The sequence below is a fragment of the Mycteria americana genome, chromosome 17 (genome assembly GCF_035582795.1).
Source record: "Mycteria americana isolate JAX WOST 10 ecotype Jacksonville Zoo and Gardens chromosome 17, USCA_MyAme_1.0, whole genome shotgun sequence".
Taxonomy (NCBI): domain Eukaryota; kingdom Metazoa; phylum Chordata; class Aves; order Ciconiiformes; family Ciconiidae; genus Mycteria; species Mycteria americana.
This window is the reverse complement of record NC_134381.1, coordinates 12055153-12082287: the sequence shown is the minus strand read 5'-3', so window position 1 is coordinate 12082287 and position 27135 is coordinate 12055153. Positions and strand designations below refer to the sequence as shown.

The 27135-nt window shown below is 45.1% G+C and overlaps 2 protein-coding genes and 1 long non-coding RNA gene across 6 annotated transcripts; 2 read left to right on the top strand and 1 right to left on the bottom strand.

The window, feature by feature from the left end:
- Positions 1-161: 161 nt before the first annotated feature.
- Positions 162-15994, bottom strand: MORN5 (MORN repeat containing 5). 4 transcript variants are annotated; one of them, XM_075519551.1, is made up of 6 exons: positions 15868-15994; positions 15649-15796; positions 15190-15301; positions 14131-14262; positions 2198-2313; positions 162-276 (listed from the first exon to the last, which is right to left on the bottom strand). In XM_075519551.1, exons 1-5 carry the CDS (start codon positions 15912-15914, stop codon positions 2234-2236), a joined length of 519 nt encoding a protein of 172 aa, XP_075375666.1. In that variant the 5' UTR covers positions 15915-15994; the 3' UTR covers positions 162-276; positions 2198-2233. The 4 variants fall into 4 exon arrangements, with proteins under 4 accessions (XP_075375666.1, XP_075375665.1, XP_075375662.1 ...); XM_075519550.1 differs by lacking the exon at positions 162-276 and adding an exon at positions 870-964; XM_075519547.1 differs by lacking the exons at positions 162-276; positions 2198-2313 and adding an exon at positions 10234-12358.
- Positions 15995-16026: 32 nt separating this feature from the next.
- On the top strand, positions 16027-18314 carry NDUFA8 (NADH:ubiquinone oxidoreductase subunit A8). Its single transcript, XM_075519544.1, has 4 exons — positions 16027-16152; positions 16257-16420; positions 17473-17638; positions 18067-18314. The coding sequence occupies exons 1-4, from the start codon at positions 16102-16104 to the stop codon at positions 18202-18204; spliced, it is 519 nt and encodes a 172-aa protein (XP_075375659.1). The 5' UTR covers positions 16027-16101; the 3' UTR covers positions 18205-18314.
- Positions 18315-21177: 2863 nt separating this feature from the next.
- On the top strand, positions 21178-24235 carry LOC142418154 (uncharacterized). The gene is made up of 3 exons (XR_012778213.1): positions 21178-22693; positions 22792-22864; positions 23340-24235. It is a non-coding gene; the product is annotated as an uncharacterized LOC142418154 (long non-coding RNA).
- Positions 24236-27135: the final 2900 nt, after the last annotated feature.

Here is a 27135-nt window from a genome sequence, read left to right as displayed (position 1 = left end):
GCACTCCCACGCGCCTGACCTGACTGGGACCCCCGCTGCAGAAGTGTCCCCTCAGGGAGGGGACGGTCACAAGTTGCACCCACCCGTTGCAGTCGCTTTTCTCCTTGTCCGTAGCAATGAGCGCGGGACGGGCATTCGCTTTGTTGGCTGTTGGTGGAGCATTTGTAAGCGGGAGGTTGAAGGGGATTGTGTCCGCACGCAATAGCCTTGAGACGCTGGCGGTGGTCGGCAGGGTCACCGGGGCCCAACTTTCTTCTCCGTTTGTGCTCGCGCAGCCTAATGATCATTTAGCGTGGAATTAGTGCCATAAACACGTGGGTAGCTATTCCGTTGAAGACTGAAGGAGAGACTTCAGGCTGTAACTTGACCTGACATCCCACAGTACTTGAGATTTCCACAACTGTTTTGTTGAGGGAGCAAATGGTTTGATGCATTTCTCTTCTGTCTCGGCGGTGCAATGAAAGGGAAACTATTAAATGTGTATCTGCTAAATATCAACTTAGTTACTGATCAAAAAAAAAAAAAAAAACCACTTGTGAAATGTACTGTATATCGAAGTTTTTGTAACTGATACCACTGACAGGACGGGAGTGCAAAGCGGAGGGCCAAGGGAGCGGAGGTGCTTCTCTCCCGTGGAAGCGGCCTCCCCGCTGCCCGTGGGGTGACCGGCCCGGCGCGGGCGCAGGCTGTGCTCCGGGGCACTTTCCCCCATAAGTAGCCAGGAGCAGCTTTGCTAATTCAGAAATCAGGCTCTGTTTATATTAAGCCCAAATTGTTTGCAAAAACTGGAAGCAATTCAGCTTGTGCAGTTTTAGAGCTAATTATGTGTATGGAAAATACTCAACTGTACCAAGAATGTAAGAAATCCTCTAATTTATTCAATACATTGTTTCACAACATATTTCACACTGACTGTTGCCACTGAACCAAACCTTATCTCAGGTCATTTGCATTCATCTCCTGTCTGTAGATTAAAAAAAAAATAAAATTAAAATAATTCTCATTTTCTTAGTTTATTCAGTAATTGCCAAATGGGTTCTGGTGCAGCAATGCAGACTCCACCTACTAAACTTTTCCAGTTGCTATTTACAAAACCTTTTGCAGGCAAAACCCAGTGAAGACAGCCAGTGAAAGGCTTTTCATTCACGGTTGATAAGGTTAACTAGATATGGCTAGGGTCTGCAAGTGGAACGGTTTACAGTTTTATTACCAATTATTTTTTTTTCGGCTCACGCTGGTTAACCCCAATGCCCGAGCTAAAGGTGCTTACACAACTTACTAGTTGGGACAGGGAGTGGGAACCACTCCTGCACTCCTATCAGTGACCTATGGGTAGGATGCCAACTATAGACACATCAGTTTTATTTCATCCGCCAATCATTTTGTTGTAGCATGTTGCAATTCTGCATGTCTTGGCTACAATGGTTAAAAAAAAAAATTCTCTGAATGAGTGGACAGTCAAGACTAATATTTATTTTAAAAAAGTAAAACTAAATTGTAAGCACTTTTTTGTAAAACCAATGTCTGTTTTGTTACATACTTTTAATGTTGTGCTTTGTAAATGTCTTATTTGTGTAATAAATAAAGTTAATGCAAGTAGAAGTGCTGGCACTTACATCCAGAAAATGATGTAATTCCATTTTATTTTATTTTTAAATACTTTCTGGCTTACTAATCAAGCAGCAACCCACCCAGTTTTCCTCTTTTATTATTTTGTTAAACTCTGGCTTCAGGAGAGTTCAACAAACGTTCGTAGTAAATGGATATAATTTCCTAGTTAGCAAACCAGTCATTAAAGAATACCTCTGGTGTACATTATTACAATGATCAATCAATATCAAAGTACTGAGCAAAAAGAGAGGAAAGGAATTCACCAGGACAGCTAACTAAAATCTGGGAAAATAATGTTGATTAAGATGGATTTGAATGACTTCAACACTGAATCTGAGGCACTCTTTTTAACAAATTGTTTTCAGGCTTAATAACGTGTGTATATACTACACTACACACCTCTCAGGAATATTATTGTGAGTACAGTCTGCTTTTTTTCCATGGCTTTTTCTCAGCATGACTGATTAAATGATTATTTCCATTTTTGTTTGTGCTGACAAAGATGACAAAAAGATTATATTCCTGGAGAGGGAAAGAGTGAGACAAATCCACAAGGACAAATTAGGTTTATTGTGGATCAGATTACCTGCTTTGGAATATTATCGCCTAGCAAAAACTGTGTTCATGGTTTCGGTTTATGTGCAATTGTTTCACCCCGAGCCTTCCGGCAGGTCCGAATGATCCATTCATGCTCGTCATCGTCTAAAAGGGAGATAAAGAGAGCGCCAAATCTCACCATGTCAGATCTGCTCTTTGCATCACTAGGGTCCAGCTCAAACAAGCAGTTTTTCCTTTGAGAAATAAATGCGGTTTTAGCCATTGGCATCTCTTAGAACACATTTTTTTGTTTCTTGAAAAGACTGTGTGCTGTTGTGTTGGAATTTGTCAAGGCAGGAGGTACTGGATCTGTGGCAATGACTCTGATTATTCCTCTGTTTGATAAGATTAGCTTGGGCACAACTATGAGATTTACACGTATATATTTTGGTTTTCGACTTTTTGACAGGGGGTGTGCAGGAGATATGTTGAAACTATCGGAAATGAAGATGCACATTTTTTAAATGCTATGTGTTGCTTGTTGGTTTATGAAAAGTGAAGGTAAAGAAAAATCTGTAGTCAAAACCTAGGTTCTTGTCTTCCAGCTTTTCTTTCGATGCTGTTTTTGAAATGTACATTATGACAAGTATTGATAAGCTGATACAGTGGCCGATAGACGTATGTTAGACCATCTTCTGTGTCTCTTGTTAGTATTCATGTCTGTCATATTTATTCGCAGAGCATAATGACAGTGTGGAAAGAAAAAAAATCAAAGACAATGTAGGGAAAAACAACTGTCCAGCAAAGTTTGAATAGAAATTTTGTGTATGATTACAAAAAAATAAGTTGGCAAATGTTAAGTTGTGGCTTCTTAATTCCAGGGATTTAAATAGTCTTGTCTCCAAAAAGCGTTCTGCAGCCTTTTCTTTTGTGTTTGTGTAGGGGAAAAGAGATCTGTGTAGTAGACCAGGAAAAACAAACTTCAAAAAGCCTTGAAAAAATCAAAGTATTACTTAAAACAATACCTGTATTTATTTTTATATAAATGAAATGTATTAGAGCTGTTTCTTGTGTTTACCACTGTCTTAAATTCACGTTAGCTGCTTGTGATGTGTGCGTCTAACCTGCCCCCATCTAAATTTTAAGGGGTTTGTAGCAGTCCTTATTACCTGAAAGGGCAGACGATTGGGAGGAGGATGGAGCCGAGGGGGCCGTAGTCCCGGCTCTGTGACCATCGCTTGGCAGAGCACGTAATCCCGTTTATTTACACAGCTGCCCTGCACAGCCGAGCGCCCTGCGTAGGTAGGTCAAAACAGATCGAGAAGGAAGCATGTTGCTTGTAAGGAGTCACATTTTCGTGGCGATCTTTCGACTGTAGAGCTGGACTTTTCAGTTAAAGCAATGTAGTAGTATTTGACAGGCAGAAGGCAGGAAGGTCCTGGGAATGAGGTTGTGCTGCTCTGAGAAGTGAAAGTTCGCAGAAGGGTCTGAGACAAATTCGGTCTGATGCACGAGTCTTCGAGCTTGGGGGTTAATCGTATTGATTGCAGTGGGTTTTGAATCGTCCGCTTTGTCTTTCCTTTTTTTCTTCCTTTTTTTTTTTCGTGCTCCCTTCCCCTTTTTCTCGTTCCTGGCCGAGCGAGTTGAGCGCAGGCCTTCGCTTCTCCCAACGTGCTGCTCACACGCAGCTCTGCTGGCATCCTGGCAAAAGCAGGCTGAAGTAAAGCACGTGCCAAGGCATTTGTCCCTTGTCTGAACGGCAGCGCTTGTCTGCCACCCTTGACAACCAGTAGTCAGAAAGGCCGGTGAATCACAGGAGGTTTTCCCTTAGAGCCTGCTCTCCAGTTTGCTCGTTGCATACAGTCGCTGGTTTCCAGACAAAGTGCTGGCTTGTGCCTACTGACCCTCTTCTCGTTTCCCACCCAAGGTGCTGGCTTGTAAAAGCTCGGTTTTGGTGGTGAGCGCCCACCTCTGAGCAGCGTCCCAGTGACCGTGAATGGGCTGGGGAATGTACTGCCGTTGTTCCAAGGGCTCAGCCCGTAGGCTCGCTTTAATGACTGAAAAATGGCTACCATTGGGACGGAATAGCTAAGTTCAGCTCTTTCTGTGTCTCACGGACATGATCTCTTTTTTATTCCCTATGCCTATGAATGAGTAGGTCCATAACAAAATACCCTGTTAATGGCACATTTCTTATTCGGGTATAAACTAGGAGAAAATAAATGCTGAAAAATATGCTAAAAGGGAAATTAAAAAGATGAGCCCTGAATCTTGCTTAAAGACCACGCAATCGTTACAGAGGCAGAGATTCCACTGAGGGCTGCAGCGGGAATGCAAATGTGGTCCTTAAGCTTTCTTAAAAACAACATCAAAGCCATAATCAATGTGCTGGCTTTTGTTCTATGCACTAGGTGTTCCAGCACGGTAACGGCGTGATCACGTGAGCCTCGGCTATAACAGATATTGTCCAGCCTCGGTAGCTCTGTGATTTTAGCTGGAATCGCCTTAACTAAAAAAAATAGTTTATCTGAGCTTGTAATAATTGCACGAAAATGAAACTTTGTCTATTTGTGCCACGGTGAAGGAATAAACAAAACTTACACATGCTATACATCACCACCCTCTAGCTCATATTTGGGTACTGATATACGTGGCTCACCTGAGTACTAGAAATAACCAGCCTGCCTTCCTAGCGAGAAACGTACGGCACTCGCGTAGCCGAGCACCAAGGGCATAAGCGTTAAGGCAGACGCTAACTTGGCTTCACATAACAGGTTTCCAGCGTATCCTTGGTTTGCCTCGGTCGTTTCCTTCTGCACTCTGGGTTTTCGTGGTCTCCTAGGAAAGCGCACACGGCAGGTTGCTCTGCGGATTTTAGCCTCCCCGGACCCATACCAAAATGTCTCGGCTCACGCAGTGATCTGATCCCGTGCAAATTAAATACATGTTCATAAGCACTGCTTAACTTGCATATAGTTTAATCAGATGTAAAAACTGAGTGAGCTATACGAATTTCAACTTTGTATATGAAAAGGAAAAATAGATGTAGTGGCTCAATATTCCAAAAAAATAACCTAAAGCAAATCCCTAGAACTGCCATCCAACCCAGTGTACCGTGCTACTGGTCCTTGGTCTAGGTAAGGGGAAATGAAAGAATTGATCCGGCATAGCGAGAAGAACCACAAACCCAGAGATGAGAATGGCTCCAGGGCTAGCTATGTGAGAAGAGGCAGGGAAATATTAGAATGTAAAGAGTTAAGCTATGGTAAAACATACTTTTGCTACACTAAAGAAGACTGGTTGATAATTACTGTAGTTTTAGGGCTATTTGAATCAGTGCAGCTGCAACCTCTTCAGTAGTAACCCCTGAAACAAGACAAACTGGGTTTATTGTACTGAACAAGTCTTAAAGCTCCTCCCTGATTGTTAGTAATTGGCAGCAATGGACTTAACAGCCTCTTGACTACCCTTTTTACACTCTACCTGACTGTGCAGCTAACAATTTAAATCACAGATGCCGATCCTTCTTTGTGGCAGCTGCTTGTTAACTACACGTTCCTCTTTTTCTGTCACTGGCTGCTTCCATAACCCTGCAACACCAGGGTTAGATTGGAGAATCACATTTCATCAATATTTAAAATGGAATTAAACCTTGAAGTTTGATTAATGCTACCAGATAGTGAGTCGTAATTACTATTTTGCAAATTGCAATTGTTTGAATATGTTAATATGATTGTCTAAGCACATCTTCACCTTCAGAAGTAATTTTCCCTTTAAAAAAGATTTGAAAAAAATACAAACTCTTTAATCAGTGGTAAATTATCACCCTGTACACAATTAGGTAGTATGGGGTTCTTCATGTTGTGTGCTGAATTTTGTGTCAGCATATTTATCTTTAAAAGTTTATCCATTTTTTTAGATTTTCCTCAGTAGAATAAACATTTGTGGAACAGATTTTGCTGAAACAGGACTAACCATGTTGATATTTGAAGGTAAAGAAAAAAAGCTCTGTCTGAAAATTTTATTGCAATCTGGTGTACCCCTGTTCAGTTAGTAAATGTTAACAAGTTATTTCTTCCAAAGTTAGTGAAATATAATGATTGTTATCATGACATATCATTGAAATCTCGAAATGGAGAGAGATAGCGAGAGATCTTAATGGATGAGCTCTTAGAATATATGTAAGTACTGACCGATTCTTTTGAATTATTTTCTTGTGTCTTAATCAAAAATAAGACCAGTTTTCTAGCGCCCACAAAATATATTTTGAATATTGTGGGTCAGCTCCTCAGCCAGCCCAAACCAGGAGAGCTTTTTGATTTTTGTAATTAATTCAGGCTGTTTTCATTAAGCAGGCAGAGGCATACGGAGCCAACCCTGGTAGCCACCTGCGCAACTGATCCCCAGAAACAGCATCTGCCCTCAGCAGATGATTAACCAGGGGTGCAAGTCCTACTGCTCTACTGTTGGACACTGTCTCCACGGTCAACGGGTCAGTTCGGACAGACCCAACTAACTCTCTTGGCCGTACTGTGTTCCTGTAAGTAGCCCATTTCAAAATTAGCTCTTCTCAACAGATATTGCTCTGCAAGTTTCTTCCTTGTTTTGGGTGGCTTTAGGGGAAGCCCCAGACGCCAGCAAAGTCCAAACAGGTGTCTGTCAAAAATGCTGTTAGGTGTATTCCACGGTGAGCTCAAACTGCAGCCCGCTCAGATCAGTGGATTTCTGCTCAGCATCTCCGCAAAATGAAACCGCTTGTCTGATTTTCAATGTTCAGTCTAAAAGCAGTGGCAGAAGAGACTTTCCCAACTACACACTCCAGATTTATCTCTCAACTGGGATTAGAAACAGCTGAAAATCCAGGGTGGGCTTGCTTCAGGGTGCTTCCAAGGAATGACTTGAAAATACACTGTAATTTAGGTGCATTTAATCTTCCTATATTAAATGCATATTGCAAAGTTTAGAATGATTTGCTTCTAGCTATCACGTTTCTGTGTTGCTTATAGAAACCTCAGCTGTGAGAGACTTCTTAGGACTCTGCATGCTTAGGTGCCTGCCACGATGCAGAGAAGAGACTGTCAGCAGACAGCGGTGTTGTCGTGTAGGCTTCCGGATTTGCCCTCTTAACTAACGCTTTCCCAGGAAACCACCTAGAGGTGCGCAGGAAGACGTACTGCATTGAAATTAGAATACTCGGTGGCTTACACAGGGAAAAAAAATACATTGTTCCCCTTAAAAACCTTGTCTGTGTCAGGTCTTTGTACTGTACTTCGTAGCTGTATGTGTTCCTGGTGTCTTAAAGGCTTTGTCTACACTGGAGGCCTGAGGCACTCCCCGGCGCACTCCAGGATTCAGATCCTTGGCTCCCTCCTCTGCCCAAAGGCAAGCTGGGACCAGACGTGGGTGGGCATCATCCCTTGCTTCGCTCTTGCTGCTGTTGAAGGCCACATGAGCAAGGAGGGGAGCGGACGTGCCCGGGTCCGTGCCCGCAGCAGGACAGTCAGGGCTCACAGCTCCAGCGTACCCTGCGGGCACAGCCATGTGGCAAGAGCAGCTCTCCATGACTACGGTTTGTAAGAGGGTGTGTTTACAAGAAATCCTTGAACAAGAGCTGAGTTTCCTCTCTGTTTGCAGAGGGCCAAGCGCACGCAGACCATTGTAAACAACAATATCATTTAATTCTTTCGCATGCCTGACTCCTCCCAGCACCCGCAGTGCAGTTTATCTCGTTCTTCCACTACACAATTGCAATCGCATGTGATAGCATCTCGGCCGTGGATTCTGCCTGGCACACCCCTTTCATTTCCACTGCCCCCTCCGGGTCCCTAGCACCACCTTCCTTAGTGCACCTGACCCCACCAACATCAAGGCTGGCAAGAAAATGGAAAATACGTTTTCAATTAACCTTTGCTTCCACCCCCAAATTCTCACCCTTCCATTTACTTTTAATTACTGTAATTCCAAAATGGCCCCCAAATGAACTTTCCATCTCTTGTAAAACTTGTTTTCACATGAACGGTATAGGTGAATATAAGCGCACACAAGACTTGTGTATAACCTATCTAACGGATTCACAACGGGATGGCTAGCACACAAAGTTGTTGTTCTTGGCATGCCGCTATTTGGAACTGAAACTTTCACAGTTTTCAAAACGGTAAGTATTTTAAGACCAGGAAACCACAAGGAACAATATATCTGCAAAGGCTATAACTACTGAAATTACTGTAGTAACCTGCACTGTGATGCATATATTAATATTATGATTGTTGGGTGTAGTACTGAATATAAATCATATTGGTTCATAATCTATTTTACTGAATGGAGGATATTTTATATTAAAACATGTAAGCCAAATTTCATCTAAAAATATTTTCTTGGTTACACAGATGAGAGGTCTCCGACTATCTCTGTCACCTGAGCAGACTTTGACACTGGGAAAGACATAATAAGTATGCATTTTGCAATGGCATTCAAAATGTGCCTGATCTTAGCACATTGCTGTATAAAAAGATATGAAAAGAGCATATGATGGGTAGGAGAATTGGTCCAACATTTCAAAAAGTGTTTAGGGTAGAGTAAGAATAGACATGAAGCTACTTCTCGCAGGAGTCTGGGATCTTCTCTTGAAATGAAGTAGACTCAGTTTCCTTCTGCCATCTTCACGTCAATACTCATTCATTTGCCTTGCCCACCCAGCAGTCCCCAGTTTGATACTTGCTAACGTTCTGCCTCTCCTCCTTCTAAGATCTGGCTCCTCAACTAATTTATTTGTTAAGCATTGAAGATTATTTAGGTCCAAAGCTCTCACAGCAGGACAAAAGCTATTTATCTAACTAAAAAATAGGAAGAGATAGACGGAAGACCCTCAGAGATCCAGATGAAAGAGTTATAATACAATTTCTAACCTTCCTCTTAATGTAAGATTTTTCAAATCTTCTGACTATCGTAGAAGCAGTGAATCTGGAAAGCAAGTACCAGCAAACTGGAATTGTATGGATGTGGGCAGAAAAACTATGTCCTGGGACTAGAGACAAGAGAAAAACGTGTATGGGAGATAGAGGCGACAAGACCAAAAGGTGAATTTGTATGGACCTGTGTAGAGCCTTGCAGGCAAAGAAAACAAGTGCGTGCCACGGCAGAGAGAGGCAACATTTTTGGCAATGGTATTGTGGAGGACTACGAATCAAAGAGGCCAGGAAGAGGAGTTAGCAGTAAAAAGGACAAGCACTCCAGCTGTTGCAAGAAAAGCAAAGGGCTGCTCATATTGGTATGCTCTGCTTGTGTACACGGAGAGTAGTATTGGCTCTCTGTTTTACAAAACCCTGTTTTCAGAAATAAGTTTGTCAGCCAAAGTAAAGAGAAAAAGATCAATGGATTGCAATAAACGGCATTTAACATAAAAATGAGTAAAATTTACAATTCAGTTAACTTGTTAAATGTTAAAAAAATCAGCAAACAATAGACACAATTTGTTTTGTTCAGAGCCCAGAGGTAGAGACCAAATCCTCTAAATTAATTTCTGCAAAAGCTGGGGTTTTTTTCCAAACAGGTCTGGATCCTATTCGTTGTAGAATATACTGATTACCAACTATTTTTAAGAGCTTTACACAAACATTATTTCTTTTGTTGTGTGAAATGCAGAATCAGCCATCTGGCAAATGCCCCAGAGCTAAAATCTTTTACATGACATATAATTCAAAATGATTAAATATACAACAGAAAATAGCTATAGCATTGCACTTAAAATAGCATGAACTTTTACTGCCGATCAAAACTGATTTCTTTAGCTTAACAAGTATCCAAAGAACAATTATTTGAAGAGCTTTTAAGAGTTTCAATATGTAGGAACTAAACCTCATCTAAATTCAGTATCTTAAGTCAAATAAAAAAGAAACAAATGTACAAAAGATTAAATGGTCCTGCGTTATAAGTAGACATTTAAATCTATGGGAAGCTAAATTCATTCGAACAAAAATACTATATTCCCTCTGTATGTGTATTGCTGGGGCTTTCCTCTCCATTGCTAAGGGCATCTGCCAAAACAACTCTTACATTCTTAGGCAATGACTAGGGACTAGCCTGGAATCAGACTGTTCATCCACTCCCTCCATCATCAGAATGGGCAATTTCAAAGAAGAACAGGGAATAAAGCTCCGTGCATGATCCCCAAGTGCAGTCAATCTTTCTTCCTGCACCACAGTCGACTTTAAGTTAAACTTGCTGTCTTTTTTCCAGAAATACTCCAGGCCTGAAAAATTGCCAGGTCCTCATCCCACACCCAGTTCTCCAGTAGTTTATGAGAAAGAGCACGCAAACATCTGCATGTATTTGGGGTGCATGAGGGTAGGTACAGAAATATTACCCTGCGTAATTATTGAGTGGTTATGGCTCCGTTTCTCAACTACATTTTTCAGACAAGTCAAAGTCTACATTTCCCAAAAAGCACTTGGTGCAAGTCAGATCTGAGTTGTAAGACAAAAAAGTCTAAATGTAGGAGAGTTATCTCATGGATTTCAATACTTGGATAAACCTGATATGGATGAATACATCGCTGCCGACTTTCCAAAAAAATTTGCTTCTCAATTCTTTCAGACCAAGCATGAGAACCTTCATCCCAAGGCAACAACGTGAGGAACCTGTAAGTCTGTGATTACTAAGGCTTAGAATTAAAATGGCTTCGCGCCCTTGCCTGTGGAGTTGGGCCAGCCTCACAACCAAGGCACCTCAGATGTTCTGACCCCAGACTTTTCTGAACTATAATAAAATAATGTTCCTGAATCTTGACCTTTTCAGCTCATAATGATTCCTGAAGCAGCAGGATTTTTCATGCTGCTTTTTACAAGACTTTCAGGCTTGTAGAAATCCTCAACTGATTGCTGGCTGGTTTGGGATTGCAGCAACACCAAAACCTCTCCTCTTAATAAGACACTTGTCCTGGTTTTCTGGGTCTAATCCTGCTCTGAATAACATGCATGTTAATTCAGTTACCTGACTGAGCTTTTAGTGTAAAGGCAGGCTTTGTGTCTCCCTGCTCTTGATGTTATATGAAGAGATGCATATATTTCACGTAATATTGACTGCAGTGTAGAAAGCTACCCTGTGCACCATACACATACTAATTAAACCTGAAGACGGAACATGAAAGTAGTGGCACAAATATTCTCATATTACAAAGCGCAAAAGCATGTTTTATATTATTTAACCCATCCTTGGCAGAACCACAGGAGAAACAGAGCAATTTTCATCAGAAGTATCTTTGCTTTTCATCAGAAGAGAGGTGACCCAGGCAATCTCCTATAACCTCTTCCATCTCAGTAGAACAAAATTTCTATTTTTGACGGTATTTTCTCTTTGAAAGCTACAGGCTTCTCTGATATTTGGGGGTCCTAAAACCTGAATGTCACTGCTCTTCTTGTACCTCCCTGCTTTGCATTAAACACAACATCATATATTTTCTACTTTTCACTGAAAAATTGGGAAATCTTCCCATCTTTCTATTTGACCAAATGCTGTTACAAAGGTGCCAGGAGTCCTATTTCTGGAAAGAAAAAGAAAAGTAATACTCCTAATGAAACAGGAGTCTACTCTTACTATCTATTCAAAATAAACGACGTCTCTTCTTACAAATGAGCATTCCCATTCTTATTTATGTGTCCAAATTTTGCATACTTCGCAATACTGGAAGAAAGAAAAGACTGAAGAACACATGGAGAATCAAGAGAAATTTGAGCATCCCCGAGGAAACAGAGGTTTAGGGACGGGGTAATAACTGCAAGATTGTAATGAGAATTTGGAAAACTTTGCTAGATAAAAACGTATAACAAAACCGTTGCTGTCATTTCATTCCCTGGGCCTGATTATGTTTTCATGATGGGCCTTTGCACTGCTTTAACAGTAAGAGCTCTTTAAGTAAATGAGTATCAGACCTCCACACTGGTGAAACGCAAGGCTTGCCAAATTTAACAGGAGTCTCTACGGTACTCTGCATCCACTCATCTTGACAAAGAAGTGGTGGAAGCTACTCAGTGGTTTCAAATGGCATCTATTTTCTCTCTTCTGGAATGGTACCTGGCCGCTGCCAGTTTGGTGCCAAGGCTGTATGCTTCCTTGCCCTCCTTCGCAAACAGCCGAGAAACAATCAGAAACTGCTTCATAATAGAGCCAGGGTGAAAGGTGAGAACTGGAGTATTCTGAAAGCCTGCTGCCAGACCTGAGGAAGATAGTGTCATTTTGGTAAACCTGTCAAGCTGTTGTAAGAACTTCCTGAATGCTTCCTACCATCTGCTTTTGATGCTTTCAAGACTTGGCTGGAAGCCTGGAGGTTTTCCTGCTCCTTCCCGCCCAACCTATAATGGAGTAATTCTGGATCTGTTCCCTGTCATCCCAGCCTCTTCCTCAGTTTCTTCTGCTTACAGCTGGGTTTTTTTAATTTTTTTTTTTCTTTACTGCAGTGGCCTTGTGCCCTGAATCATCTCTCCTGGGGCGGTAAGAGTTCCTCTGATGTTGAACAAGTGCCGGGTTTTTCAATTGTGTTCATGTTCTTGAGAGGAAGGGTCTGGCCTACATGACACATTCCTTCTTCACACTCACATCAACAAGTTTAACGTTGTGTGCAGGGCTCTCAATGGAACGGCCACACAAAGCCCATCTCCAATGACTCCGTCAGACTGCACGCTGCGCTGGTCTGGTTAGCGAATATTGATTGATATAATTTGTAGGGTTTGAGATAAATGTCATAAAGGACAATGAGTTCAAAGAACAGATTAAAAAACAATAAATTCAATTCCAAGGCGTTCCCTCCTGTACTAATCTGTGTAGGTTCCTGTGTTTTTGGAAAGCATGTTGCTTATCTTCCTCATCAGTAGGCCCACTGCATTCCAGTATTTTGGATCAATGCCATTTGTAATAATCTAGATCAGTTTTTATTCAACGTTTATAAAACAGGCCATGTATCATAGGGTATATTTTATAGCAGATGGTATCTCCAATTCATTTAACCCCCCCTTCACTTCCCTCCTCCAATATCACAGTGCATACTTATAAAAGCTCTTGAAAGTAGAGCTGAGCAGAATTTTTTTCAACAAATAGTAAATTTGCTGAAAAATGGAGTTTCCAAGCTACAAAACTGTTAAACTGTGGCAGACTGAAAATGAAATGTTCTGTCTTCTAGAAAAACCAGGTCTTGCTATTTGGACATTTGGGAAAAAAAAAAAAAAAGTGGGGTGGGTGGTTGCTTTCAGAAATCATTTTCATCTAAAAAAATTCTGCACTAAAGAGGTGATAAACACAAAGGTTAAATAGCCAGAACACAAAGCATTTGTTTCAGGTCAGATTACATTTTTTGAGTTACCCCAGTGTCAACTGTTTGAGGATCTTCTGTGTGTTTTTAATTTGGAAAGTTTCTCTTTTGACTTGGTGAGAACTAATTTTCCCCAAGGCGTATTAATTTGGGGACTTATCCACAAGACCCAGTATTTGCCAGACTCTACTCAAAACACAGCTCTCCAAGGCGGCAAGAAAGTTTCCTGTTCAGCGCGGTATTTAAACATAGCCCTAAGACTCATTTCAATAAACTGGACTATTCAAACACGTAGAGATAAGCACATGCTGAAGCACTTTGCTGGTTCGCACCACAGAGTTGATGAGCTTTCAGGATCAATGATGTACACCTTACAACCACTCCCTTGCTTGAGATCATAATGGAAGAGTGAAGATTTTCCTGAGATTAACATACCAAACGGTAATAAAATATATTTATTCATATCTGCTTGGGAATACTTCATTGTAATTTTGCAAAATATTATTTATATAACTCCGAGGATACGTAAATCACTGATAAAAATAAATAAGTAAAAAATATTTTAGCTCAGTGATAACAGAACCAAATCATAGACTTTTTTATGTTTTAGCTTAATCACGCATCCTAGAAGACATGACAAATAAACTCATCTTAGTGTACCTTGCAGAAGAAGTTAATCATACCTGCGTTTCTCAGAAACCTGAGTTTGTAGTCAACAATAACTCTGGTTTCAGGATTATAGAATCCATCACCACAGTCATAACATCCTTCAGGGATTTTTTTGGGAGGATCCATATTTGTAAGCTGAGAAATGCCTGAAGAAAAAAAAACCAAAGGGTTTGCTTTACTTTGCTTTTTTTACTTTGCCTTTTTTTTTTTTTTTGCATTTGCACCTTTGATGAAGATAACTAACAAATATTACATCTCCATGGCATTTGCTATAAAAACAATGCAGTAACCTTAAAATAAATTTTCTAAAACATTTTGCCAATTTTTCAGACGGAGAAAATGAAAAAATCCATACACAAAAAGTGTGTAACAAAAAGATATCACTTTGATTTCCTCATTCACGCTCCTGTGATTCAGCCCACTAAGCTAACGTTACAAATATGGCCCCAAACTCCAAAATGGGGCCAGGAGAGTCTTGCTGGCCTCCCAGAACTACATGTCATCACTAAAATATTCTATGTATAAAGAAGAGTATTTTATGTATGACGTTACATATTTTACTCACTCGTTCCTTATAAATCTTTTCACCTTTTGACTACAGACAGATAATAACATTACAAAAGTCTTTAGCAAAAATATCGACTGGACCCAAATGTTTATTTTGGTCTCTACTAAAAAGCTACATGGGACAGACGCATTCAAACTTTATTTTGTTGTCCTGGATGTAAAGTAATTGCTTTTGCTCAACTTTTCTATATTAAAAGCAGACTGCTAATGCAGTGAAGGTGAAATGTATAAAAGGGTTAATCAGGATATCGAAAGCCGCAGATAACCAAGCCCCGTCCTGCAGGTCATCACTCAAGAAGAGCCCACGCTGTGGCCGCCGTGCCGCGTCCTGCACCGCGCCGGTGGAAGGTGGTGTCAGCATTCTGGCAGCGGCATGCGGTCGGGCCCTGAAATTAGCCAGAGCATTTCTGCTCCATGTTACTCATGTAGCCGAATTAATCTTTCTTAAGCAAAGTTGTTAGTTTAATTCCTTCCAGACTCTTAGGATCGCAAACGCAGTTCAGTACCTGCTGGTTTAAGACCAGAACAGATTTCTGTATAAAATCTTCTGTCGTAGCCATCACAGTAATGCCATTTTTTATCTTTGTATTCGAGACCGTCTGCAAAAGTGTACTTCCCCTGCAAAACACGTTCGAGCACAGAGTTAATAAACATGATGGATGGATGGAGGACGAGCAAGGCCAGCCTTCCCGCTGCCAGAACCGCGCGCCGGCCCAGCCGAGCGAGTGCATGCTTCAGCTGGGGTTTAAGCGGCGGTGGGAGCCCGGCTGCGAGCGGCCTGGCCCCGGGCGGCCTTGCCCCCACGCGTTTGGGTGCCAGGCGCTGCCGAGGGGGCGAAAAATTGGCTCGGCTGGGAAATCCGCTTATTTCACCCCAAACCGCCTCCGCTCCCCGGCGGCGGGGGCCCCTCGGGGTGAGGCGGGGCGGGGGCCGGCCCCCCCCCCCCCCCTCCCCGCCCGGGGTACCTGCACGGGCACCCCGCGGTGCCAGACCGCCCGGTATCTGCCGCCGTTGGGGAACAGCAGCTCTCCCTCGCCGTCAAACATCCCGTCCCTCAGCGCTCCCCGGTACTCGGTGCCCGTCGGCAGCGTGTAGGAGCCCTGTCCCTCCATCCTGGAAGAGAGAGGGCGGGTGAGGAGGGAGGGGGCGGGCACCCCGCGCCCCCCGCGCCCCGCCGGGCCCACCTCCCGCGCACGCTGTCCCCGCGGTAACGGCCGCCCGCCGCCTCCATGGCGGCCCGGCCCGACGGCGCGGCGACGTCGCCATGGCAACGCCGCCGCCGCCGGGGCGCCGCGGGGACACGAAGCTCCACCTCCCGCGGCCGCCGCGCACGCGCGCTCCCCGCCCCCTGCCGGCGGCGCGCGTGCGCGGTGGCGGGCGGGCGCCGAGGGGAGCTCAAGGAGAGCGGCGCCGGCGCCATGCCCGGCTCCCTGCAGGTGCCCTCCCTGGAGGAGCTCGACGTGCAGGAGGTGAGTGGGGGCCCGCCGCCGCCGCCGGACCCTTCCCCCGCGGGGCAGCGCGGCGGGCCGGCGCCGAGGCGGGCCGCCCCCATTGCCGCTCTGCCCCGCTGTAGGTGAGAGTCAGCTCGGCCGTGCTGAAGGCCGCGGCCCATCACTACGGCGCGCAGTGCGACCGCCCCAACAAGGAGTTCATGCTGTGTCGCTGGGAGGAGAAGGACCCGCGGAGGTGCCTGCAGGAGGGCCGCCAGGTCAACCAGTGCGCCCTCGACTTCTTCAGGTGAGCGGGGCCCCCAGCGAGTCTCCCCCGGCGGCCGCCCGCCTCCCAGCGCCCCGGAGGGCGCCCGGGCGGGGAGCCCCGCCGCCGCGGACGCGGAGGCCCTCGTCTGCCGTGAAGGCGGAGGCGCTCCGGGGGATCTCCCGGTGTGGCGCGTCCTTGCCGAGCTTCGTTAGTCGAGCGCTGGCGGTCCCTCGGTTTAATTTAAAACGCTGCTACCGCCACGGCCTTCAGAGTCTTCCATGTTGCTTCTTTAACTCTTGAGCAGAGAGGCCGTGCCCTTTTCTTTTGTTTTGTTTTATGTATTTATGCGTTAATTTATCCTTTCACATGAGGCTCTATGGCTTCTGTTCCAGAGTAAGTGGCCTAGGTTTTTGTTAGGTTAGCAAAGGAATGCAGGGGGGTGGTGGAAGGCTTGCTGCTTCTGCACCGGGCAACTAGATCATGAAATCCAGGAAACAGGCCTAAGCTTTGCACTGGCTGTCCTCTCTCTTGCACAGGTGTACTACTGTGAAAGCTGGAGTAGATACACCATTTGCCTCTTCTGACCAAAAATGTAGATCCAAGGCGTGTGCCAGTATCATGTTCTTAAGTTGCTAGTAAAAGGCCTAGTTTAATTAGCTCAAAGCACGTCCACTTCCCGTATAGCAGCTAGTAATCAGAAACTTCTGTTCTAAGCATGTCTTCTTGAGCTTAAGACATCGGATTAATTTGGAGGCATTAGAGCATTGTATAATGTACACTAAGTTATTTGGCAAAACAAGGATCTCATGGAGGAGCTGTGTACACCTACCTAGCAAGAATACCTTCCACATATTAGTTAAGTTATTGCTATTCCTACTTGTAGCTACAATGATACAAATTTTACTGGTATTGGTATCAAGTTCTGTTTAATGATGCTTCAAATACTGACTTCTCCGAAGACTTTAAATGTTCCTGAGAACTTAAAACTACAAAAACCACTTTATCACAAGTTGAGGTTTGAATCGGTAAGAGAGAAAAGCATTAACATTTATAACACTTGCTAACGATTTTCTTTCTGTGATCTCTTACAGGAAGATTAAGACGCACTGTGCGGAGCCATTTACCGAGTACTGGACGTGCATTGACTATAGCAACTTGCAGGAGCTACGTCGATGCCGAAAGCAGCAGGCAGTATTTGATAACTGCGTGCTGGAGAAGTTGGGTTGGGTGAGACCTGATCTGGGACAGCTCTCTAAGGTAACTTCATACCTTTTTGATCAGATAGACAGATTCTTCTCTCCCTTCTTACGGACATTTTGTCCAGACCAGGTCTCAAACTCTTCTCCCAGCCAGAAGGTGATTCATGAACTCAACACGGGAAGCTTGTGGACTTTACTAGGAGTCAAGACTCTGTCAGCATTATCCAGGGTTGCTTTCCCAGAAGACTTGCACTTTTCTTAGACAACTCCACTTACTTTTACTTTTTTGCTTTTCCTAGCGCAGAGACCTTTCCTTTAGGAGTGAAAGGAAAGAGCAGCATCATCAGATGTTGATCATCAGATCAACAACGTGTCCTTAATGTAGTTTGGTACTTCTTGGTGGTACTTCCTTTAAGTTCTGACTCAATCTAGCTTTTCTATTAAATGCTGTAAGAAGTCGTATCATTTCTTCTTTTTTCTTTCCAGGTTACGAAAGTGAAGACAGACCGTCCTATGCCTGAGAATGCGTATCACTCTAGACCTAGACCAGAGCCAAATCCACCCATTGAAGGAGAGCTGAAGCCTTCTCCGTTCGGCAGTAGGCTCTTTTTCTGGTCCTGGTAAAGTGGGCAGACTGTGCTGTAACTAAAGCGCAAAGATGTATTGCTTGCAAATGTAAATTGTCCAGTATGCGCTGGGTATAACTTTAATGATTAAAGAACCCCAAACCATTACATGGCTTAGTAGACTTCTTTAAACATACTAACACATCATAGCAACTAAAAAAAAAAAGTATTTCCTTGTTTTGCACAGTGCTCTCTGCAGTCATATAGCCCTTAGGACCATCTTAACACTGGTAATGTCAGTTGCCTGATAGTGGCTACCAGGCAGAGATGTGTATAAACGTAGCCTGAGTCTTTGACTACTGCTTCAAACAGTCGAAAACTGGTGAGACTTTATTTATTTACTTATTGAGAACACTGCCACTTGGATCAAGGAAACTTTGAGAACAAACAAGTCGTTAATGTCTTCCCTTAGTCTTGCAACTGATAATTGTGAGGGTTTTTTCCAAGGGACTCCTTTATAGGTTTAACCTAAAATCTGTCTTGGAGCAAGGATTTAGTCTGAATCTGTGGCTTTTACTAGGTATGAGGTCAGTACTGTTTCTGACATAAGATCTTTGTTCTACTTACTGGCTACTCATTCCTCATGCAGCTAGGTTAGTGGCTTCCTTTTTTTTTTTTTTTTTTGCAGGGGGTGGGGGGTTGTGGAACACAAGCTACTTCATCAGAAAAATCACACTGAATTTTCAACGCTTTTAAGGAAAAATTATATGCTAAAGGCTCTTCCTGTTCCATTAAGCAGTGTAAGAAGGTGGCTTGTCTTCTGTCTCGAGGCCCTGGCTTGAGGGGTTTGGGGCAGATCCTTCCCATCGTTTCGCTGTGATACTCTTTTTTGATAGAGGAGTAAATGAGCTTTCTTTAATTTCTTTTTTCTACAATATCTAAAAGTCGTATGTTTCATAGCAAGTAGATCTAGTCTTTCTTCCACTTCCACCCAATAGCAAGAAGCTTATTACAAAGCTCAGAAAAAATAAAGTGAACTTGTTTTCACAAAGCCGTGTGCAGTTTAGCTTGCTCCAGGCCAGATTGTGTAGCCTGAACCATAGCAAAGACTTGAATAGTGCTTTGCTCCTTGAGTAGCCTATCCTTTATTAGGATCTGAAGATTTACCATCTCCTTGTTTGGGGTAGGATTAGACTGTAATGGGTCTGTAGCTGCAGTGTGTGTTTCTGATGCATGGAGGTAGAGGGAAAATTGTATAACATTTATCTAAAAATAGCTCGTGCACTGTGTGGCTCATGGTTCTTGCTACTTCCTGCTTGGGTGTGTTGACTGAAGCTCCCAGCAGGTGCTATGGCATACACGTTTGCATTTTAATGTCCGTATCGTACTGTCTTAGCAGCTCCTTGTCTAAATCTGTGAGACGGTGTGCACCTTTGCAGTTTCTCCTTCCAGATCACTGCCAGTGTTCCAGAGCAGCCACCTGTTACTGAAGAAAGATAACCTCTTTTCTGCAGAGATTGAAATTAGGACAAGCTTGAGGTCTAATGACATTCAGCTGAGTGAGTGAAATGAGGTTTGGCCAAGTAGAGGATAAATTGTTCTGGGATGTTAACATGTGTCACATCTGATCTCTTGTTGCTGACCCACTCCAATAGTTAGGCAACCTCGCAGAAAGACTTTTTAGGTATTACTTACTGTTTTGCTAATAACTTACTGTTGTCAGCATAATGCATGAAACGTTGCACTGCTGAACATCTGCTTTTGAATAAACAGGCAGGGGCATTCCAGTAGTCAGCCCCTAATTGTAATTAAAGAGTATTTTTCCCATTAAATTGCTTCTGAAAAGAATGACATGCATAAATAGGGGGACTTTTTTTTTAAACAGCCTTTTATGAACCTCATCCTTAAGTTGACTAGTACTGTAAGAAAAAAAAATAGTGATTTATGCTGCAGCCTCAAAGGTGTAAGGTTGTTCATCTGTTTCATGACAGCAAATCTACTACCTCTTGTGTCAGAGGTGGTTGATCCAGTAACGATGCACTGACCACATTTAAAAGTCAGCATTAACTGTCTGCTCACCTAGATTCCCTCTTCAGTTTCAAGCAGGAGTGGGCAGGTGAATGTACAAAAGAGAACAGCAGAGGAGGACAATGAAGTGATGAAGTCAAGTAGAATTCAGCTGTACTGTGAGCACTTCTTTCATTAACCTCTTTGAGGTAATTGCTTCTTGCCTTTATCTCTTGGCTGAAACTCTACGAAAAAGTGTTGCCAGAGGTCTGTTTCTTGGTGCTTCGAACAGTGCCTGTATGTAGCTATTTCTGTTCAAAATCATTGTGCGGCTTTACTCAAACATAGATGCCCCCTTTGGAGCCATAATGTTTTCTTGGAAACTTTAGAACAAGTGAATGTCAAGATTGAGTAAAGACCATAAAAGTATTTTTGAGGAATGTATCTTGACATTTTTTTGGCAGATGGAGAGCAGACGCACACAGATTCAACACAGATACTTTACTGGCGATGTGAGAAGTGTTATTTGTTATGTTGTAGGCTCTTAGCTCTGCCAGATCTTCTAATCCCATGTGTCAAACTAACAAAATGTTACCCCAGTGTCATGGTAGCTTGCCATACCATGGCTTAGATTATGCAGAACCTGCTCTGTTCTTTCAGATTATGGATGGGAAGAGTAAAATCCTAGAGTAATTTCTAATCTCAGTAAGGTAGGAGCATGCATTTCTGGTGCAGCGGAATTGTGTGGCACTGGCATGACAGCATCCTTCTGAAGAGGAAGTCTCCCTCCAAGCCACCTGGCAGTTTGACGTACCCTGGTCTCAAATGGTTCTGTTAACTCCCAAGGCAAAAGGGCTGGAGAAGGTGTACTGTTAGCCAAAAAGGCCAGGAGTCCAACAGCAACTCCCACTTTACTTATAGCCCCAAATCTGAGCAAGCGGTGGGAAGTAATTGCTTTTAACTCTCTTGCGAGTTTCATAATTGTTGCATGTCATATTATCATCCCTGCTAAAAAAGAGACTCCCAGGAGCCAGTTCAGGTGGAACTAGCCTTGCAAGCAGTTGTAAGCTGAGACTGGTTAGGGCAAAAACCATTCACGTACTCCTCTTCCTCTGCCTTCAATTGCAATATGGTTCTAGAATGGATAAATAAGGTAATTTCCACTCCTCTCCATAAGAAAAAAAAAAAAACCCTGCATCTTTATACCAAGGATTCGTAATTTTAAAAACCTTTACCTTCAGAACAAGGGATACTCCTATAAAGCCAGAGAAGAAATTTGGAGCTCAGGATAACTTCATAAAATCCTTTTGAGAGCTTGCTGTGTACTCTTGTACTAGAAGTGTTTTGAAACGGGAATCCCTCTGGATATTAATAGGAGATTTAAGACTCCCTCTTGTGGCTGCATTAAGCTGATCTTGGGCATCCGTGTGAAGATTTTGCCATCATGAAAGTCCTAAAGCTACTTCAGCATTGCTAATGGAAACTTGATTGCGTCTTTTGTCTCGGCTACACGTTCCATTTGAACATGGTCTCAACTTGATTCTTCCTACGTATGAAAACTCTTGAATTCAGTATGAAGTGAGAAGAGGAAGAAAAATGGTTTGAAAATGTTCTGATCACCTCAGTCACGTTTGATGTGACTTAAGGAAGTTGAGGCAGAGCCAAAGTAGATGGAGGTGGTTGGGAAATCCCAGTGTAGTTTATATTTGCTTCTCTGAATCCAGAAAGGGCGTGTCCCTGGTGCTGCAGGGAACAGGATGGTTCTGAACCTGCGGGGCCAGCGCTAGCGGTGTGACAGGCGAACGTGGGAAACAGGCTAATTGCAATTATTTAACTTCATGTAAAAGCCCGTTATTTCTTTTTATTAGGAATAGACGTGATCTTACTGAATGGTCTTAATAATGCAACCTTGCCCTTCTGTTAATAGCTTTGTGTTTTCCATGTGAGCCCTTCTAGCTGGGGACTTGATCCGAGTCTGTTCTAAGACGCCTTCTGCAGGGTCGAGCGTGGTACAAATAGCACTTTGGCAAAGAGAGACGATCTGAGAAAATACAGAACAGCAAACTAGAAGCAAAAAGTCTGTAGTGTTATTCTGGATATTAAGGCACTAAATCAGCCCAGCAAGCAAAAGCAGATGCTGAAAGGGGGGTTGTTCCCAGACCCCAAAGGCAGGTCAGCAACACAGCTCACTCGGCGGTGCAGGGCTTATTCCTGGTTTTGGTTTCTTTCTGCTTCAGTGACAAGTTTCTTCACTCCCTTACACGTCTTGCAAAAGCTTTGGCAAGCCTAACGCATGCATGGGTGCAGGTTCCTCTTGTGTGCGATGTCTGTGCTTGACGAGAGCAACGCAGTGAGAGCAGGCAATCAGGAGAGCTGCATTGCCCGTGCGCTCCGAGTCTGCCTGGCTGGCTGAGAGCTGCTCCAGGCTATCGCGGGGCTGGGACAGGAGCAGAAGCTGCTGGGACGTGAAGAGCTTTGCTGTACCTGACTGGATCCAGGAATAAGGGCTCAAAAGAAAAGAGATGAGAGCATTTAATAAGGTAAAAGCTCTTCTATCTTGCCTGCATCCCAAGCATCTCCCCATTGCTGCTGCCCTCACTGCCTGCGAAATAGCTTAGATCACGTTTGTCTGTTGCAGATGCCTGAACAAAAGGATTCCAACCTGCGTGTTCCTGTGCTCTTGGCTGGGCGGGCAAATGCAGATGGTTCAAGTGAGTGTTTCGTTCACGCTGTGTTCTGCAGCACAAAATGGCGAACAGCTTTTGCTGTTTTGATAGGGTTTAAATTAGTTTCTCCCTTCTCACCGGGGGAAATGAGGGCTGGGAAGAACGGCCATGCCTGTTGCTTTGTTAAGCTCGGCTTTGGCTCCGATTCTGGCACCAAGAAAGGAAATAAAATACAGGGAAGGGGAGCTTTATAAAAGAGCTATGGGTCTGCTCCCAAGTTGATAGGTTAAACCGTACAAAACACTGACTCTGAGGCATTGCTCTAATATTTGTAAAATCAGCATGGCAGCTCTGTTAAGGGCTATGAGTCACCCTGAGGGTGGTTCAGCTCTTTATAAGTAGTAGCACAGCCTTCTGCTTCCATGCAAACAGGAGCGAGAATTTTAATGGAGCCAGAACTACCCCTTTGGTTAGAGCACTGTCTGACCTCTGCTTTGTTCTCGCTGCCTCCCGTTTACAGCTGTGCGGAGAGTGGAACCCGACCCATCTTTGCCTGGGAGAAAAGGACTGGATGGAGCCCTTAAACGTGAATCGCATCGACTGTAACCGTCCCCCCCCGCTGCCCCTCCTGTCCCCGGCCCGCAGCTCTCTCCAGACTCCTGCGTCCGAGCTCTGCCCGGCTGCTCCTGCGGGACACGGTCAGGTGTGGCCCGACTTGGCTTTCGTTTTCAGGAAGCCGCTGACAGCGGGCCTGACCCTGGCCATGTGCACGCAGCGGGAGGCTCTGCCTGTCCCCAGGCGCGGCCTCAGGCGCTCGTGGCAAGCCTGCGCTCCAGGCTAAACAGAGGAAGGTGAGGGTCAGCAGCAGAGAGCTCTGCCCAAGACTCAGGAAGCACATTTTGGCAGAGGAAAGAAATACAATACAAGCAGGGAGGGAAACTCAGCTTCCATCCAACCCCCTCCAAGAAGCTTTTGGCTCCTTACAGCTGCTGGAGTCTTTACTATCAGTTATTGGGCTCTTTATTGTTACAGGCTTTCATGTGTTTGTTTTCTGTCTTTTACACCAGCATGTTGCAGAGGGGAAAGAGCGGAGCGATACAGGAGTAGCGTGGACCGGAGGGTAGAGCCGTGCACTGGGGGACAGGGAACCCGGCTTCCCTTTCCTGCCTGTCACTATCTCATTGTGTGGCCTTGGGGCATGTCACATCCCTCTCTGCCCTGGCTCCTCTGTGCGATGGGGTGGTTCCACCCAACAGAGCACTCTCTGCTTGTTTACTCGTCTTTGTCCTTGTAAAGTGCCTTAGAGGAATCGTAGGGGAAGCTCTGCATGGCCACGGCAGGCACAGACCCATCGCTCGAGGGAAGCCGCAGCCGAGCGCTGTTCTCCTTCCCCGGAGCAAGCGACGGGAGCCACGCACGGCGAGGGTGGGCGGGTGGGGAGAGACGTGGCGGGCCCATCACCCTACCCTCGTTGCTCAGTCCAGCAGCTGCCTGCTGTTTGAAACGCTTTCCTCTACAGATTCTGCCCGTTCTGCCTTCTGTAAGCACGCCGGCAGGCAGACAGCTCTGTGATCGGGAAGGCAGTTGGAGATCTCGCTGTCTGAGGGATGGAAGATGAGAAGCGTCACCCTGAGCAGTCTTGGAAGGGTATTTCCCAATTCTGAACACCACGGGTCTCTCCTGCCTTTCAGAGATCGTAAAGGCAACACCCTGCTTTCAGCTCTGAGCCGTTCTTTGCAGCGGTGGCAGTGCGATGCATGGAAGTGGCTGCGTACAGGGAGCCGAGGAGCGAGGGAGGTGGTTACAGGAGCGAAAGTCCCCAAAACACATGTAGCACCAGCGCACAGCGCTTGTCCTTGCAAACCCTGCTCTGCTCCCCATCATCACTTGCTCAGAGCCTTTGTTTCTTCTGACTGAGTGAAACCAGTTGTGGGATGTTGTGTTCAGGGCATGACACAGTCTGAGTCTGGGACTCCGCCGGAGGAATCCGTTTGAAGATTTACCAGTCTGGCTAATTACAATAAAACTATGAAGGTGCTGCACTCTAAATGATTAACAGTTAATAAGTGGAGGTTTCTGCTTTCTTGTGCTTTTTGCTAGGAAACAAACCAGAGCAATTCTGGCTACGTCAGTGGCATTTTCTTTTAGGAAGGAGGTCTGTCAGAGGCATGCTAACATTTTCACAAAGCCACTGTCCATCTCTCTGTTGCTGGTAGCAGATCATTTGATTAAAAATATAAGTTGCTTCCTTGCTCCTTTCTCTGTGTGTTGCCTTTCTGCTTTTCTTTAAGCTTGAGCAGTGACAACAGCCTGCAGGATTTATTTGCTGTTTGTTGACGTTTTCACTTTCTGATGCACATCCTTACGTTCCCCCGTAGAGTTCAGCTTGTGTCAACCGCAGAGGGATGGTTTGAGGAAAGGCAGCGTTAGCTGGAAATGCCCCTTCCGCCCTCAATCCCTCTCGAAACGCCCATATTAACAATACACTTAAAATCTGAAATTGAATATCTACTTCCATATATAGTCCCATTTAGCTGTTACTGTCCTTAAAATATTTATTTGCTATCCATTCCAGCATCTTTAACGTATTTTTGAGAGCATGTGTCACTACGTGTCGTCTGTAATAAGCCCGTAGTGTCTCGTTCTCTGTGGCGTACAGGTCTGCTACGTCTCGGTGTTCAGCAAACCTTCGCTGCCTGCCCGTGCGCTGCCACCTCCTCTCCTGTTGATTTGCAAGGGCTGCCCTGGAGCCGTAGCCGGGGTCGCACAGGTTGGTGTCGCACCTACAGCTTTAGCGTCCGCGGTTCACAGGCGTGAAACTCCGTGCACGTAAACAGAAGCTGCGCGGGGTGAGCGTATAGACCTGGGAAAGCGATGAGAGAGGGTTCTGGGCTAAGCTGAAAGCTGAGGGATGGGGGTAGCAGCGTGACACCCGTGAGACTCCAAAGCCACCGAGAACCTCGATAACTTCCAGCCCCGTCTTGGGGTTTCTTTCGGCCATCGCAGGCCGGCTGCCCCATGGATCTATGGGGCAGAAAGACCCAAGCCCCGCAGGCGCTGCTGGAGCCCCGCGTCCACCTGTCTCCAACGTTTCCAGAGTACCGGCAGCTCCCGAGGAGCGACCAGAGCTACCGGGTCCTGGCCCCGGGCCGAGCCCGTTGGCGGGACGTGGGTGGCTGGGCCCTGGCGTGGCAGGCAAAGTGCCGTCGGAACAAGTCTGAATTGAAGTGATTCTTTTCCTCTCCCCTTGGCCTGCGAGGAAATCTTTTTCCATTTACTATAAAACATGGTCCTTAATAGTGCTGAAGTGTTCTACGTATTTTAAATAAACATGAGTGGATTTGAGCCCAGGAGGACATGAAAGAATGCAGCATTTGCGGGGTACCGGCCCAGCACACATGTCAGCAATTTGGCTGCCTTGTGTACTTTGGCTTTTAAAAAAGCATTTAAAAGTAAACAAATGAAGGAAAATCTGGCAGCTGGATTTCAAAGTAAATTGCTTTCAGCTGATATACCCCATTTCCAGCTTGCTTGGGTAGTATCAAGCCATACACATTCAGCGAGAAGAGCGAGCGGCCAAGGAGAAGAGTGGGGGCGGGAGGGAGAACAAAAGCAGGGAAGTTCTGTGGATTTAATTCTTCCATTTCCTTCCTATGCACCAAACACTCCCTGCCTGTCACTGCCCTCGTGTCAGACAGGCAGGTTAATGCTTCAGACAGCAAACCATGCTCCATCTTCTCTCAGCCCCTGTTCTGCTGGGCTCTGCCTCCCTTCCACCAGGCCTGGAGCAGGGACGGGATGGGATGGGATGGGATGGGAGTAGCATCCATGGGACGGCGTTAGCTGGCAAAGAGCTGAGCCTTATGCTCAGTTGCAACCTGGAGCAGTGCTTGAGCTGCTCCATCAAACCCTCATCCCTATTGCTGCCCCGCCGAGCGTAGGGAGAGCCCCGTCCCACGGCCCCGCTCCCCGTAGAGCAGCAGGGTGACTCCGTCCCTCGAGGGGTCCACGCACGCGTGGGCCGGGACGCTGCTCCCCTGGGACTGCCAGCCCGGGGAGGGCATCACCCCGCGCCGGCGGAGGGAAGCGGAGCTGGAAACGGCAGAGATAACAGAGTCATTAGGGGAGCGCGGGCTGTGGCGAGGCCCTGCTCCGGAAGGGCCTGGTGCGTCCCCCGAAGGAGGAGACTCAGCAAATGCTGACAGATAATAACGAGGTCCCAGGCTGGACAAAGAGGGGAGGTTGCTGAGGTCACGCGTTGGCTCAGCTTTGAGCTCCTTCTGCTTTGACTCGCGTTTCCTCAAGTTTATAAAGCT